This window comes from Paramormyrops kingsleyae, chromosome 19, assembly GCF_048594095.1.
Source record: "Paramormyrops kingsleyae isolate MSU_618 chromosome 19, PKINGS_0.4, whole genome shotgun sequence".
NCBI classification, from domain to species: Eukaryota; Metazoa; Chordata; class Actinopteri; order Osteoglossiformes; family Mormyridae; genus Paramormyrops; species Paramormyrops kingsleyae.
The window spans coordinates 4,591,708-4,607,422 of NC_132815.1; the positions used below are offsets into that span (position 1 = coordinate 4,591,708).

The window sequence follows — 15,715 nt, forward strand, 5'->3', positions numbered from 1 at the left end:
ATGAATGATCAGCTTCACAGCCTAGTGAGCCCGAACCGCTCCTGCCTGCACCCCAGCCTCTCCATTCATGCAGAAAGGATGGATTGCATGCTGTACTTCCTTAGAACGCTGCTCTTTCACCCAACCCGACCTGAATGTTTCACAGATGATGATCCCGTTCCCTTACTGGCCATTTTCATGTGGTTCTGTCACCCAGAGTGTTTCGCGAAACACATGATGTGCTTGTCATTTTTTTTTTTATATTCTAGTGTCCCTTTCAGAAGCATTTGCCGTCATGAATCCTCTCTGTGGGACCAGTTAAATGCTTAAGGTTCTGTTTGCTCATTTTAGACACTTATTTAATTATAAATGTTTAAACACTTAGCGTGAGCACAAACCGTTGGAAGCAAGGGTTCTGGGGATAGAAAAAAGAAATTTCACAAGGTAGGATCTTTGTGAGATAAACACATTTATTAGATAAAATATAAAGGCTCTTGAATACAAATATACTATTCGAGCTAGGTGGAAATCACAGCGTGGAAGTAATTGAAGAACATCCTGTTCACTGGTACAAAGCTGATTCTACTGTATGTCCTCTTATGCTTCAGCTCTGAAAGCTCAATCAAAATGGCAGAAGAGCATGGCGGTTAATCTGCTTTACGTGACGTTGAGCAGGTAGACCACACGCGAGGCGGCACAGACGTGACAAAATGAAACATATTTTTATGCAGAAATATAATTAGTAGATCACCTATGGGGCTTTGACCTCTGTAGGGTTGGATTTCCAAGCTGGAGAAGAAGTTACATAATTAAAAACACGCCAACAATTATCAGTTACACTATATGTACACATGTAAAATTAAGAAAAAAATTAATTTTATCCAACTGCATACCTTCATATTTGACTGCATCAGTAACATGGCTTTGTGTTGTAGTTTTAGACATGCACTTGAACAAATCCTGACCAGGATTTTGTTTCAACCAGCCAGTTCAGTACTCTGTGAATGTGACTCTTCATACTCAACCGGTTGGCTCAAACAAAACCCTGGTTGGGATTTGTACTTTCAGGACTTGGACTTTCCACCTCTTCTTTTTTTTTTTTTGTTATCACCTCAGATAGATGATGTCTGATGGTCTGTCCAAGCACCGGAGTCCTGCATTACAATTACATCCAGTGTGAGCGATTCACCTCGGGAGCGGAGCCAGTGCTAATCAGCAGAGAACAAGGTGGCGAATGAAAACAGGGAGCAGAGGAGAGTGGGAGTCAGTGCCGGTCCGCCGCTCAGCGTAGACACCTCACTGCAGGGGCTGGGGGGGGGGCGGGCCTTTGCTCTTATTTTGGGGGGGGACATCAAGGTACCTTGAATCTGAATGGGGCAACAACAGAGTGAGCAGCGTGTTAATGGTAGCGGGTATAAGGACAGACGCCAAATCTAACTTCAATGATGAGAAATGGAAATTTGCGTCAAGTAGGCCGTGGTGGTGTTACGGTATATTGAGATCTGCGGGTCTTATCATGACACCCCCCCCCCCCCTCACAACCCCAGTGAATTTTAATTGCCAAATTTTCAAAATAGTGCTGGTTTTGAAAATACTATTGCAACACTGTACCCCGTGGTATAATGTCTGGGCATATAATGATATGAGAAATGACATGCTACCCAAGGGATGCCAACTTTGGTCAGCTGGCTGGCACAAGTCCAGACACATGCACACACATTTACATGTATGTAACAGATGTATTACCTTGGAAATAGACTGTAGGGTTTGCAAACTATCCCAACGCTTTCGATGTAGCTAATTTTAGGTTTTCAATGGAATAATATAGATTCGTCGTAACATTTCTTGCGTGAAAGTGTGAGTTGGCGACCCTGAGCTGGGTATCAGGGGCCCACCATGCCGCGCCGCGTCGCCCCGCATGACCCCTGGCATCTCTCACCGACCACTCATCCTGGCTGTGCTTAGAGCATCGCAGGTTCATCGGCAGCTGCAGCACCACTTCGTTGAAGGCCTTGCCCCTCTTCTTCGACCACTTGAACTTGTCCATGGCCTCCGTGAACGACAGGTTGCTGTAGCGCCGCGGGCTTTTGATGTAGAACGGCCAGGTCCTTCGCGGGAGAGACACGGCGAGTGAGTGCCGCAGACCTTACAGATTCAGAGCGGCCAGTTCTCCGTGACGCTGCCGGAAAGCGGCATTTTTTTGGAAAAAGTCGTGCTTGCTGAAACTGATCAAGCTAAACAGACACTTTCTGCAGTTACGTTATCTTGCTGGGAAAGTCTGTGTCAAGCAGCCTAATTACGGACGTTGCTGGTTCTCAGCACTCCCCTGGTTTTTTCCCCTTACAAAAACATTTTTTCCTTTCTTCACAAGTGCATGTTTGGGGTAGGGGGTGGGGGTGGGCAGCAAAAAGGAGCTTTGTAACCTAATCTGTTTGGAGTGGTTCAGCCTGACCTATACAGATCGCTCCGCTCCCGCCAACGGGCACAAAAGGGAGAATGGGCAGGTGCATTAACCCGAGCCTCATAAGGCTCTTGTTTCTAGGCCCCTCGCTTGCCGGCATTATTCCCAGGATCGGCACTGACCCCACCGCCTGTCTTACGGGCCCGGCTGGCCGCTGTTGCTGCCAGGAATGCCTGAAATGTCCCGTAATTGCTATTCAGGTCTGGTTCCTGGGCCCAGAAGGAAGAGACACTCTAAATTCAATGGGCCCGGCCCGAGTTCGCGATGGTCACCCGTCCTTTGTTGCGGGGAACACTGGCGGGGATCAGATGCCTCACAGAGACCCGGCTTTGCCCCAAGCACCGATTTCCTCCCCTGGAGCAGAAAGGCAGACCAAAGGCAGACCAAAGGCAGACCAAAGGCAGACCAAAGTGTCGCGTTTAGTATCCTGATAAATCAGTGACTTCAGGAGACCTGTGTTGTTGTACAGGTATTCCAGGCATCAATATTGCATTGATGGATCTATTTTTGAGCAGCTTTTACAGCTCTGCTGTACCACGGCAATGAATGTGTTGCACTCTCCTGAAAATACTGACCACAAGCTGTTAGGTTCCAAGATCTTGTATATTCTTGTAAGAATTCTTTTTACTTTACTGCCAGCAAACTCTTTTCATAAGTTCAAAGCAGAAAAGGAACTGAATGATTCCAGACTCCGACAGTGTTGTGAGTAATTCTACAAAGGAAAAAAAAACCTATTGCCACATGTTTAAATTCTATTGCAAACTATCTCCATCCATCCATCCATCCATCCATTTTCCAACCCGTTTATCCTTCTGGGTCACTGGGGGTCCGGAGCCTATCCTGGAAGGTATGGGCACGAGGCGGAGAACAACCCAGGATGGGGGGCCAGCCCATCTCAGGGCACACTCACACACCTGTCACTCACACATGCTCACCTATGGGCAATTTAGTAACCCCAATCAACTTCAGCATGTCTTTGGACTGTGGGGGGAAAATGGACAACGACACGGGGAGAACATGCAAACTCCACACACATGGAACCCAGGCAGAGACACAAACCCAGGTCCCAGAGGCGTGCAAACTATCTCCAAGTGTAAAAATGAACTAATCTCTGTCTGGGGGGGGGGGCACCTGGTGGCGTTCACATCTATTGCAGGAGTTTCACAGTTAAGGAGTCTGCAGCAAGCATGACCCATGTGTTATTACAGCTGTTTTTATGAAACGTTTATTTTGAGCTTAAAATATTTTATTTAAATGTAGTCACACTGACAGGTGTGTAACAGGCGTGATCCAGAGTGAAGGGCAGCACACTGACAGGCATGTAACAGGCATGATCCAGCGTGTAGGGCAGCACACTGACAGGCATGTAACAGGCGTGATCCAGCGTGTAGGGCAGCACACTGACAGGCATGTAACAGGCGTGATCCAGCATGTAGGGCAGCACACTGACAGGCGTGATCCAGCGTGTAGGGCAGCACACTGACAGGCGTGTAACAGGCGTGATCCAGCGTGTAGAGCAGCACACTGACAGGTGTGTAACAGGCGTGATCCAGCGTGTAGGGCAGCACACTGACAGGCTTGTAACAGGCGTGATCCAGCGTGTAGGGCAGCACACTGACAGGCGTGTAACAGGCGTGATCCAGCGTGTAGGGCAGCACACTGGCAGGCATGTAACAGGCGTGATCCAGCGTGTAGGGCAGCACACTGACAGGCATGTAACAGGCGTGATCCAGCGTGTAGGGCAGCACACTGACAGGCGTGTAACAGGCGTGATCCATCGTGTAGGGCAGCACACTGACAGGCGTGTTAGCAGGCAGAAATGACACAGGTGTTGTGTTATGTGTTGATGTTATGACCCAGAATGTCAAACTGCACACTCACGTGACGGGTTCCTGGATCTTTTTTACACCAATGAACTTTAGCTGGCCAGAGATTTCCGGAAGGCTCTCGCATCTGGCGAGGTTAATCCTTGGGTAATACAGCATGTAGGACAGACACATCTCATCCCTGGTGCTTAGCCCGCCCTGTGGAGATGTGGGGCACAGAATTAGGCAAGAAAGACACCAATCTGGTCACGTCATGGAAAAGAAACACTCACAATTAAGAATATTTTATTTTCCAAGAAATATCCAAATATCAGTAAACGACATACCATGCTTGTAAAATGTTTTTAAATTCTGTAAAATGAACCAAGGGCATTTTTTTTCTTAACATCTAATGTAGGACAATCTTTAAATATTTAAATACTTATGTAAAGCTGTTCTTTCATGCCACTAAAAATTTTTGCAGTAATGCGCTATTAAGGATCAGCACATTTTGTGGACTAATGTAACTTCTTTAGAGCTTTAGAGAGAGAGAGAGAGAGAGAGAGAGAGTGGCACCACCCTCTGGACAAATATGATATGGCATGGAGTAGTTCTCATGGAACAAATACATTTCAAAATATTATGCATGTTAATTATTTCACTTACACAGCTGATCAACAGTGTCTTATGTTAGTGGCTTAATATTCCATTGTGAAGTAACGATGGAACAATCCTCATGAATAACAAAATAAGTGGGACAAGCACACAACATTCTTCTGTTGTAAAACTGCCTTTCTGATGTTTCTCTTAGAAACAGAGCCAGCAGCGGCAAACAGCTTTATCAGCCGTGTCCAGCCGCAGCCCCGTGTTTGCAGACAGGCTGTTCAGCCAAGAACAGGCAGTGCTTCAGTCCGAAAGCACTTAGTGGCAGAATTGCGGGAGAATGACTGCAAGACTCACATCTCCAGCATAAGCTGACTTAATACAAGTATTTAGAAAGACAAAATCAAAAGTATATTAATGCAATCTGTTGACACTGATGCAGAACAGTGCCAACAAGGATGGGGAGCATTAATGCATGCTGGGGTTAAGGTCGTAACCAACGTTTGCAGTTGCAACGAAAGGCTACAGGGCGCAAAATTTGCAAGATCTGAGCAGCTTTGAAGTTCCAAGGAACAGCACAGAAAACAATAAATAAATTAAATGGCAGTCCTGCCCGTTCCGAAGCCCCCTCCCTACCAGACGGGAAACCAGATGTTAGAGACAAGCTAATTTGAATAGTATGGAATGGCAGCCGGCAGCTGAGCTCCAAAACAAATAAATGATATAACAGACACTGCCAATTAAGGGAAAAAACAGAGGACAGGCTGCATTGTTACTGTGGGATGGATCAACCTAATATAACCCGCAAAGAAGGTTCTAGAAGGCCAGCGTACATGTTTGTAATAAATGCAACAAGCAGACATTCCTGAGGACAAACTGTAGACAGCGCTTACCCAAGTCATGTTCTCCCTGCCTTCTGTGTTATACTTGCACTCTGTGATCAAACTGTCGCCCTGCGGATGAGAGAATGGTCAGGGAGTCATTTGGTCACTCCACACCCATCCGTAGCGGAAGGATGGAGAAGCAACAGCATTTTAGCTACAGCATTCTCAACATTTTAGCAGGGTGGGACTTTGAGATCTTGAACTGAACATGACATGCAATTCAAAATATATCATCAAATTCTGGAAAAAGAGTAATTTTAAGTAGTCGTATGTTTTAAGGAAGCAACCAGGAACACATTTTTTTGTGCTTCAAGGAGGTGCTCTGACTGACATAAAACATAAAAAATACAGTTACAATGTTTCATGCCTCATGTAAATGTTAATCCATGCAGATGTTCTTCTGGAATTCCATATTTCTCCCAGATGTATGTCTAGAACATCACAGAAATACTGAAATCATGCAGATTTTCAGTCATGCATATAAATGCAATAGCAAACCAACAGGTAACACCAGCCTCTCGTCTGTGAGGGACTGGAGTTCCTGGAAGTTGAAGTCGAACTCATCATCCTGGGCCAGGTGCTGCAGCTCATCCTTGTTCCGGAAATGCCGGACCTTGATGGCCCTCCCAGCTAGGTGCGAGTGCATCAGAACCGCGAATATCCGGATCCCGCTCGGCATCTCGTGCTCCAGGGACTTAAAAGAACCACAAAACACAAAGGCATTGCTTTAGGTACGAGGACAGCAGCACAAGACATGACAGGATGTTATACACGACTAAATGGATCGTTTTTTTTGGTCGGGTTGTATTTAGGTTTGGTCGGTATCTAATTTTTCATACAATCATACATTATACCACAATATATTCTGATATTTTGTAATCTGCAAAATTTTATGATGAGGGACTCCCCCACCCCAGCCTGCTATACCCAAAATACCACAGTACACCCAAAATACCGTGGTATACCATATTACTGTAGTGCCCATCTGTCCAAGCCCAGTTGTGGCCAGTCGCATCCCAGTGAGTGCTTCGAAAGACTTGGAAATAAAACCATTGCCATCGATTTCTGACGGCCCAGACAGACTGCAGGACTCCAGGCCCGTACCTCCTGAAGACACTCCTTGGTGCAGTGTCCCTCCGAGACAAATTCCGGGAGGCCCGGGGGGAGCATGTGGTAGAGGCTGACCCACACGCCCGTCTCGATTACCCCCGCGTCGTACCGTCTCAGCACCGGAGTGTAGAAAAACCGTAGGCCTGAGCTGTCCACCACTCCTACAGTGGGGACATGGTCAGCAATGGTTCAGAGAGGACTGGGGCTCATCTGACGTAAACATTAACAGAGGGGTAAACACAGGGACAGTGAGGATATATCATTATATTCACCATGATAAAAGAGAATTTGGGGGAAGTTGTGTAGGAGGCCCTTGTTGATGTACCTTGTTGTAAGGATGGATTGTCGTAGTGGACCTCCATCAGGACGTAAAGCGGGTCCATGGAAGTGCCGATGGAGAGCCCGACGTGCTTTGGGTAGGCGAAGCCCTTCGCAACCAACAGAGAAACAAGGTGACAGCAACAGATATTAGCAATGTACGTAAAGCGGGTCAAGTACCACGGCATAAACAGGCACATGGGCCACATCGCCCAATCATAGCTCAGCAACTCTACTCTAGCATTTAGGACTTGTACCCAGAATGCCGTGAGGCATCTGCTGTGCCTGGAGAAATGTGCTCCAGCATTGCTGTTCACTTCTGGCAGAAGACTGAGGATACATACATACAGTGTACATGTGAAGGATTGTATAAAAGCATAAGCTAGCAAAGAAAAAAGGGTTTGCTCAGCTAAATATTATAAATTAATCAACATTCACACTGCACAGTGCAGGCATTTTCTACACTAATCTGGGCCAGATGCCCAGCTCAGTTGTGTTTTATGGGCAGAGCCTAATATCCTAAATGTTGCTACTTTATTTTATAAGTATCTCATTACTAATTTAGTGCCGTCTATTTAAGATTTTTAAGGACTGGTAATGAGATACATATAAAAATACTATTATTCCTACAATGGGACATAAAATTGTACTGGTACTTACTTCCCAGGTTTAGTGTTATTTTCATACATAACCATTTACATGTCAGAAATCTCATGAAAGTCAAAAAGCTGAACCAGTAAGCAGTCGGCACAGACCACAAACCTCCCCTCCTGTTGCCCAGGCGAAGATGACAGTCTCACAGGTGAGAAATGAGTCAGGCATGTTTGGGTGGTAGCACTCATGGCCTGGATCTTGCTCGCTCGCATTCACATTTCTGTCACACTGGTACAGCAAAATGTGGTGGACCAAGTTCTCGTGGCCTTTCTCGATCATGGGCTCGACCTAGGAAAGTGAAGAACGACCACACACGTTCACAGGCCATTTAACAGCCTCGGGAAACAGGAATATAAGGGAAAACGAGATCATCCCATGCAACGGAAACAACAACAACAAAAAAAACCCCATTTCTTTTTTAATGGAGACTTCGGCATTGAAGTGAAACCCACACAAAAGCAGAGCAATGACATCATGCTGTGAGGCCTCTTTTAAGATCAGCAGGAGACGAGACCAAAGCGTGGCCTGTGACCGTCGCATAAATATTTAAACATTCCTACTTCAGTTTTCCTTCAGATTTGTTTGCCCACATCCGCTCAGCCAATATGCGATGCTTGAAGCTACAGCTTTATGCTAAGTTCATATGAAGAAGATGATGGGTTGGTCTCTTTTTAAGCTAAAATAAAGCATCACTGAACTGAGGGTGTTATTATGTTTTCAGCAACCAGACTCGGAAATTTTTGTGTTCGCCTGTCAAACATTGCAGGGTTTTCAGAGAACGTTAATACTGTTCACCAATACGATCGTAAACTACTTGTAAACTGTGATATAAAATAAATGTAAAATCTACACTCATTGGTACAAGTGCCCGTTTTAAATAATTCCACAAGATGGACGTGTCCGGGCGCCAGTTTAGAGGATGTGAGGAGTATTTCACATCGACTTCATCCTTTACACGTCACAACATCAGCATTTCTCAGCCAGCCCAGTTTCTAACCGAAGCTGTTTCTGATAAAACCTCTTAGGCAGGTTTCACAAATGTGGTCCCCGTCCAGCCTGCCGGAATGAAAGAAATGCCCCCAAGTGGCATGTCAGCTGGCGTAACACATGGCAGAAAGACGCCCGCTCCCTACAGCCTGTCAGAAACACGTCGGCCCGATCAAAAGTGAGATCTCGCAGATTATGTGTTCTGCCGTATCTGCGTGTCAGACTCTTCGGGGGGGGGGGCTGAGCTGTAGGTACTGGCATCACATCCAAACTCTCTAGAGTCGCCCCTAATTATTACCAGACCTTCGTTCCGGCACTGTTTTCACTGCAAATTGCTGCAGACTTTAATGAATACCGGTCCCAAGTCAATTACGGGAGGCGTTTAACTGCTCTTGCCTGTACTCCAGTGAGAAAGCTGCTGCCTTCAGTTCTTCAGGCTCAGGCTTTTTCCACTGACCCTGATTGGTCAAGATGGAGGAAACAGACAGGGCATCGATGCAGTGACAGGGCATCGATGCAGTGACAGGGCATCGATGCAGTGACAGCAGGTGGTGTCAGAATGCCTTAGCTATGTCTTCACTGAATGCACGGCTTCATTGGTGCCTCTGTGTGGCTCATCATCTGGCTGGAAAAAATACTAATATTTTGTCTGATAAGCTTTAAAAAGAAATTTTCTTTATACCTACTTAATTGGGGGTGGTGTATGCCCCCCCCCCCCCTCCAATTTTGTATGTCTTAAAAGGAGAGAGAGAGAGAGGCATTTCAATGTACTTATGCAAATACAGGATTATTTCATCATTAATGAGTCACTCCTCTCATACGAAACCAGCCTTACTGCAGATATCGGTTTATAAAGATTAACAATCCATACAAAGATCTGTGATGTTTAGTTATTCCAGGTCTACTTTCGATAAGATAACTGACGTGACTAGTGGTTCTAATTTAACTTTTTACTATTTACTAGAACTTGCTGACATAATGTTAATTGTTACGATCGTGTAAGCGCCCGGAGCGTAGACAAATACACAGGAAGCCGGGGATCAGGAACACAGGGGCTGACCCTGACAGTTAATTTTTATACTGGGAATTTATCTTTGTCTAATGAATGACATAAAAACCAGAAGAGAAATCTGAGTGATTTATAACCGCCTTTATATATTTTGTCTACACATTCCGAAAGAATGTATCATCAGCCACCAAATAAGAAATGCAGTGGAACTATTTTTTTCAAACAATTACATCACTATTCTAGCCAAAGAGGCTTAAAACGGATACAGGGCAGTCTCTGTTCTCGTGTGGCCTAATTAGTATCAACTGATGAAGGAAGCTAGAGTACAGTACAGTACAGGACACAGGCCCGAGGAAGCGATTCCCATTCATTGAGTTCCCAAAATATTTAAGGTCAAGGGCTAAGTAGCCATGGCAACATGAAATTCCTATTCTCCTGCTGTCATTTTCACAGTTTTTAAACCCACTTGTATCAAAATGAATATCAACATCTGATTTTATGGTACTCTGTTATAAAATACAAGATGTACTTTCATAATAAATTAAACTAATAATATAATATGAGTAGATATGAATAGTTGATGAATAACACAAGAATGAACAACACCTGCGAAATCTCTCCAGTCTCCTTTCAAATTTCTCCTCATAGCAGACGCCTCGACTGCGCCCGCTCCCTGTAATCCTGAGAGGATTTGCAGCAGACCATGTGACTGCTCTTGATACTTATCATTTGAATGATTTACCCAGGTTTGTAATCAGCAATTATCCAAATAAAAACAGCAGGTGCGGACATGAAACAATCAAAGTTGGGAGGGGAGTGTCTGCCGGCGACGACAGACGCCGAGGAACTGACAGATGATTTGTAGGCCAGGTGGAACGATCTGACAGCTCCACTCTTACCCCTGAGCGTGAATCGGTAATCCTGATTTGCTACTGTTCACTCATCTCTACCCACAAACATCACACAAGACACAGTCCATAAAAGACACAGACGTGGTTTTAATAATCTCTCCTAAAGGATCAGATACATAGATATCAGGTTACTCACTGCTATAATGTGATGTTTCCTCTGTACTTCTGGGATTTTAAACAACTGACACCAGTAGGTCGTGTCCTTAAAGGGCACGGGCACCTGTCTTAATAGAAACAGAAAAACAGGTTAAAATCTTCCCTCAAGGTCAAATGAGTGAATTTATTATTGGACGTTGTTATTCTCAAATCAGCAAAATCGAAATCCAGCAGAATGATTGGCTCTGCTGCAGAATCTCTCTTAAAAAATCTGCTGCTCATTTCAGGCTTATAAAGGAGAAACATATGAGAAGACGAGAGTAGTAGATTTCATCAAAACATCGCCCAGAGTATCGAAAGCAGTGCATTTTTCCTAACGTCCATCCCACTCACGTTGAAGTTCTGCAACTCGAAAAAGTCCGTCCCCGCGGGAATGTCGGTGGTGTCCCTGTGGTTGAGCAGCCTCAGGCTCTTCCGTCCTCGGTTACTGCCGTGGTACTTGGGCCCAGAGAGCCCGATGTCTTCAGTGTGGTACGCCCAGATCACCCGCACTGTGCTCTCCTGGGCCCAACACCAAAAAGACAAATCGGTCTTTACATTATGCTCTCACAATGCTTGTCCCAAGCCTTAAATCAAAATCTACAGTCCTCTCCAAGAACTAGAGGACTTGATGGGAGAGGGAGAAACTGCCAGAATCCAAGGAAAGCGCAAAACCACTGACTATACTGGGGTCGGACACAACATCTCAACAAACAATAATCATTTCAAAATCACTGCACTTTCTAAACTGCACTCTACTCAAACATACCAGTCTGCCCAAAAAAATTACACTTACTGGTACTTATTCATACTTATTTAGATATGCAGCATAATTCAAATTCCCTTTAAATATTATTCACGTTTTCTTATGACCAATATACTAAAAATGTCCAGAGTATGAAGAATTCCTAATAAAATGTATCACTAATTTGAGCTAGGTGTTATATGCAAGTAGGCTACGGTACTGTTTGTTTTACAAATGGAGGTTTTGCTTTTTCCTTTCTCACTAGGGTCACTTGTGCACACACACGTGCGTGTGCACAGACTCATACATGCCAGTCCACATGTGTGCAGCAAGGGCCCTCGGGGGTGCGCGGTCGTGCTCCACGTGCGCTGTCCGTACCGTGATATCCTTGTCCCTCCGGTCGCAGGTGCGGAGCTCTCTGCTAAAGCCCAGGACAGTGTGAGTGAGGTTCTCCATGGCGTACTCCAGCCTGTAGTTCTGCTCTGGGTCTCTGTGAACTTTCCTCTTGGAGTCTGTAAAACAGTCCTGGGAAAATCGGGGCAGCGAATGACCAACAGACTTCTCTGGACGGACAGCTCTTCCCTGATTAAAAAAACTTTTAAGCACGAATTCCAGCGTGTAAATAAAGTACACTGTACATTATCACAGAATGAGCCTATCACCATTGAAGAAGGAAGGAACCCTTTATAATTAAAAGGCATTTTTCCACTCTGGTAACAGCTGAGGCAGCACATCTATTGTGTGAAACTAGCTTAATCAGGCCAGATCCCAGTGTTTCGCCACATCATCCATAGCAAGTGTTCCATCCGACCTCTAAAAGCTTATAGAGTGTTGGGTCTTGGTGAGCTTGCAGCCAATCTCAGGAAGCACAGGGCAGGGCAGCCCTCTGGCGGGATGCCAGCCTGTCACAGGCACACAATGAAGGGCACAACCTAAGTACCAAGAATGCAAACTCCACACACATGAAACGAGGGGTGGAACCTCCAGGCCTGAACATGTGAGGTCACAAATGGGTGTGTAAAGCATATTATATTGGGCCCCCAACCCAGACCAATCATATTATGTTCCACATTTTTAGGGCCCCTGTCACTCAGGGGCCCCTGGAATTGTCTTAACTGCCTCCCTCCTTATGGCACCCCTGATACAAAGTTATCCTGCCTCTAAGTTCAACAATTAGTGAACATAATGGTCACTAACCGGTATTTTTTGATAGCTGAATAATCCTCAGATTTGTACTGAAAATGTTAGGCGCTAGGAAATCCATCACACAGCGGCTGAAGAAAGATTCAAGCGGTGGTAAAGTCAAATGAAGAGAGGGAGGGGAGGGGGGGTGCCTACGCGTGCAGATGTGTGCATGTTTCGGAGAACCGAAACGGAGCGGCTCGGCTCTGCTAAGCTTCTGCCACCGGCCGACCGACTCCGCGCTGAACTCCTGTGCACACTGCCGCTTGGGGAGAATCGAAACCAGAACCAGTGTGAACTAAAATAACACGCTGCATGGACACGTCTGTACTAATCAGTGGGATGAAGTAATTTCAACATGCCTGTATAAATGTTTGTGCCATTAAAACGTAAACAAAGACAGAACTGAAACCAACTTGAATAAAGTTTACATTTATAAAAGTTTACATTTATAAAACTAAGAATCAAAACACCCTTGGTAATAAAAGTAGTATTCATAGTCATAATCTATTCTTTCTCTTGGTGTGCAAGTTTTGTGAATACGATGTCTAGTTAAATGTCAGTCATATCTATGCGTGTGTGTTGCTGGACTGTTCAAAGCTGGAAGATCAGCCAGATCGTACCTGTATATACGGCTTGCCATTCTCCACTCCCCCAATTACGATATCTGATAACGCCATTTCTCCGTTAGGGGAAAAGCCAAATCCGACGTAACCCGTTGTTTCCACCTCCATCTCAAACGTTATGGTGGTTTCGTGATGCTTCCATTTAATGCGGTATTTCCCATGTGAATCCAAGATAGCTGAATGTTTGAACCCGATGCCCGAGGAAAGCACAGCAGAAAACCGGAAAGTTGTTAGGAAAACCAGAGAACATACGTATTTTGGTCCAGGCATATCAGACTCCTATCTAAAATATAAAGTATATAAATCGAGGAAACAAACAAACAAAAAAAAAACGCAATTCAAATTAATGTTTCTCCTCAGGAGGTAGATGCACTTTGCAGGTAGGATGAAAAGCGTGCCTGTTTTCGCCTCCGCATCGAGACTAAACGATCAGAGTCTCAGCGAGACGCGCTTCTCCCATGCTGGCGTTTCTGTTTGAACTTGTGCGATGGCTTTGATCTGCAGGGACACGTCCCACACACGTCCCACACACTGCCGCGACCACGCTGCATGTTTCCCACTGCAACTGCTTGTTTTCGCTCGGAATCACCTCTTTCTGCAGTGACATTTTTCATCATTATAGTGTCAGAGAAAGACCTAAAATGTTGTTTGCTGACAGACACTTTATTGTCTCTGATGTGGGAGTGAAGCGGAGGACGTCTCACTTCCAACGTTTACTTTGTGTAATAAACAATGTTCAAATAAATATTTCTTTGCCATGTATCAGATCGCATTTCTTTAAGATAGAAGAAATTATGAAAACCTCTATTGTAAACCTCTAATTATTACATACCCCCGAATACGAAAATTTTAAGAAAAAAAAACGAATATTGAAATTATTGCACTGATTTAGTATCTGTGTGTGTTTTTACAACCGCCTGATCTTAATTTATTAAAACAGCAAGTTAATCTTACAATCTTACACTGTATGAAGTGAGATTTTTTAAACTAATTAACTGGACGTTTTGTACTTAGAAAAACAATTAAAAAAGCAAATGCATTTTCACGTCTTCAGTTTTATAGTGGAAGGTCTAATTGTTATTTATATGATATTTGTTTAAGATCACTTCCACTTTGTCATTCATTATAATGTACAGTGAAGTCAAGGGAAGTAGAGAGATTTCTGTACTTCTACCACGTTCTGAAACTTACAGTACACCCAACGCTGCTTTATAGTGCAGTACTATGGTAACTGGTATTTCCTGTTGAATTCAAACCAACACAATTACCTATTCAGGAAAGGAAAATGTAACAAGGCTTTGTCCAGTCTCTGCATGTTTTGGCCTATGAATGCCACAGCCTCATTAGTCCCAGCTGTCAGCCTGAAATCTGAAGTCCCACCTGGCTATACAGCTGAATGGAGTTTTGGTCCACACTTCAGCCGAACCACACCCAGAAAGCTGACAGGTGTGAGCATCGTGCATGGCGTCCCCTGTCACATGTCACGAAGAGGCAACCTGCCTTGGATTGCAGCTGCTGTCGTTATACTTGTTTGTTACTTTCTTCAAAAGAAAAACAAAAGCGAGAGACGGAGCCAACGGCCGCGAAACAGAGGAAGAAAAAGCTTTTCTGGCAGCGGAAAAAAGAAAATCTCTTGAGTGTTTGGGTCAAATGACTTAAAGAAGTTTGTCTTACGATGAAATAAGAAATTTTCAGTTGAATGTCATTAAAAAACGGTTAAAACGGCCATTTAGAGCATGAAGGAATGTAGGAAACATGGATCTCAGGATATCATGCAGACTACACCTGTAGGCTGTAGACCGAACTGCTGAGGTATTCAAAGTTAAAGTCTGTTGTACCATACGACACCTAAAACACTTAGATCTGAAACATACCACGTGCAATCAGTGTGGTGATTGCAAGCATAATAAACACAGCCTTTGATTAAGTGCATATGAGAGTATCAAGATATCTATTTTAAAAGGTGATTCTACCTCAGACCTGGTTAGACTGACCTGACAGATGTTTTGGCTGCATTTTGCAGTTTAACGTGCCCAGATGCACTGCTGACACTGTGGTTCTTCCTTTTCAGGTTACTGCCTTGTGCTCGCTAGTCTCTTTTTCACCACATGAAGAATGTCACACTCAGTAAATAAATTTCAATTTCAATCCTCACAGCTCAGCTCTTTCCCGAACCAGTGGGATTCTGGATGCTTATTTTTCTTTAGAGTAATTCCATACACAATCTGCTGTCTGTTGCAGAGCGGAAAGCCACCCCTACAGATAACCACATGAGAGGAGACATATTCTGCAGTAACTGCTGGAGA

General features: G+C 44.5%; 1 protein-coding gene across 1 annotated transcript; it reads right to left on the minus strand.

Annotated features, from left to right (window-relative positions):
• Positions 1-427: 427 nt before the first annotated feature.
• moxd1 (monooxygenase, DBH-like 1) lies at positions 428-13,940 on the minus strand. The gene is made up of 12 exons (XM_023810153.2): positions 13,407-13,940; positions 11,980-12,126; positions 11,211-11,378; positions 10,858-10,941; positions 7,923-8,102; positions 7,168-7,270; positions 6,837-7,003; positions 6,235-6,426; positions 5,742-5,801; positions 4,322-4,464; positions 1,919-2,087; positions 428-1,346 (listed from the first exon to the last, which is right to left on the minus strand). Exons 1-12 carry the CDS (start codon positions 13,677-13,679, stop codon positions 1,188-1,190), a joined length of 1,845 nt encoding a protein of 614 aa, XP_023665921.2. The 5' UTR covers positions 13,680-13,940; the 3' UTR covers positions 428-1,187.
• Between the last annotated feature and the right edge of the window lie 1,775 nt (positions 13,941-15,715).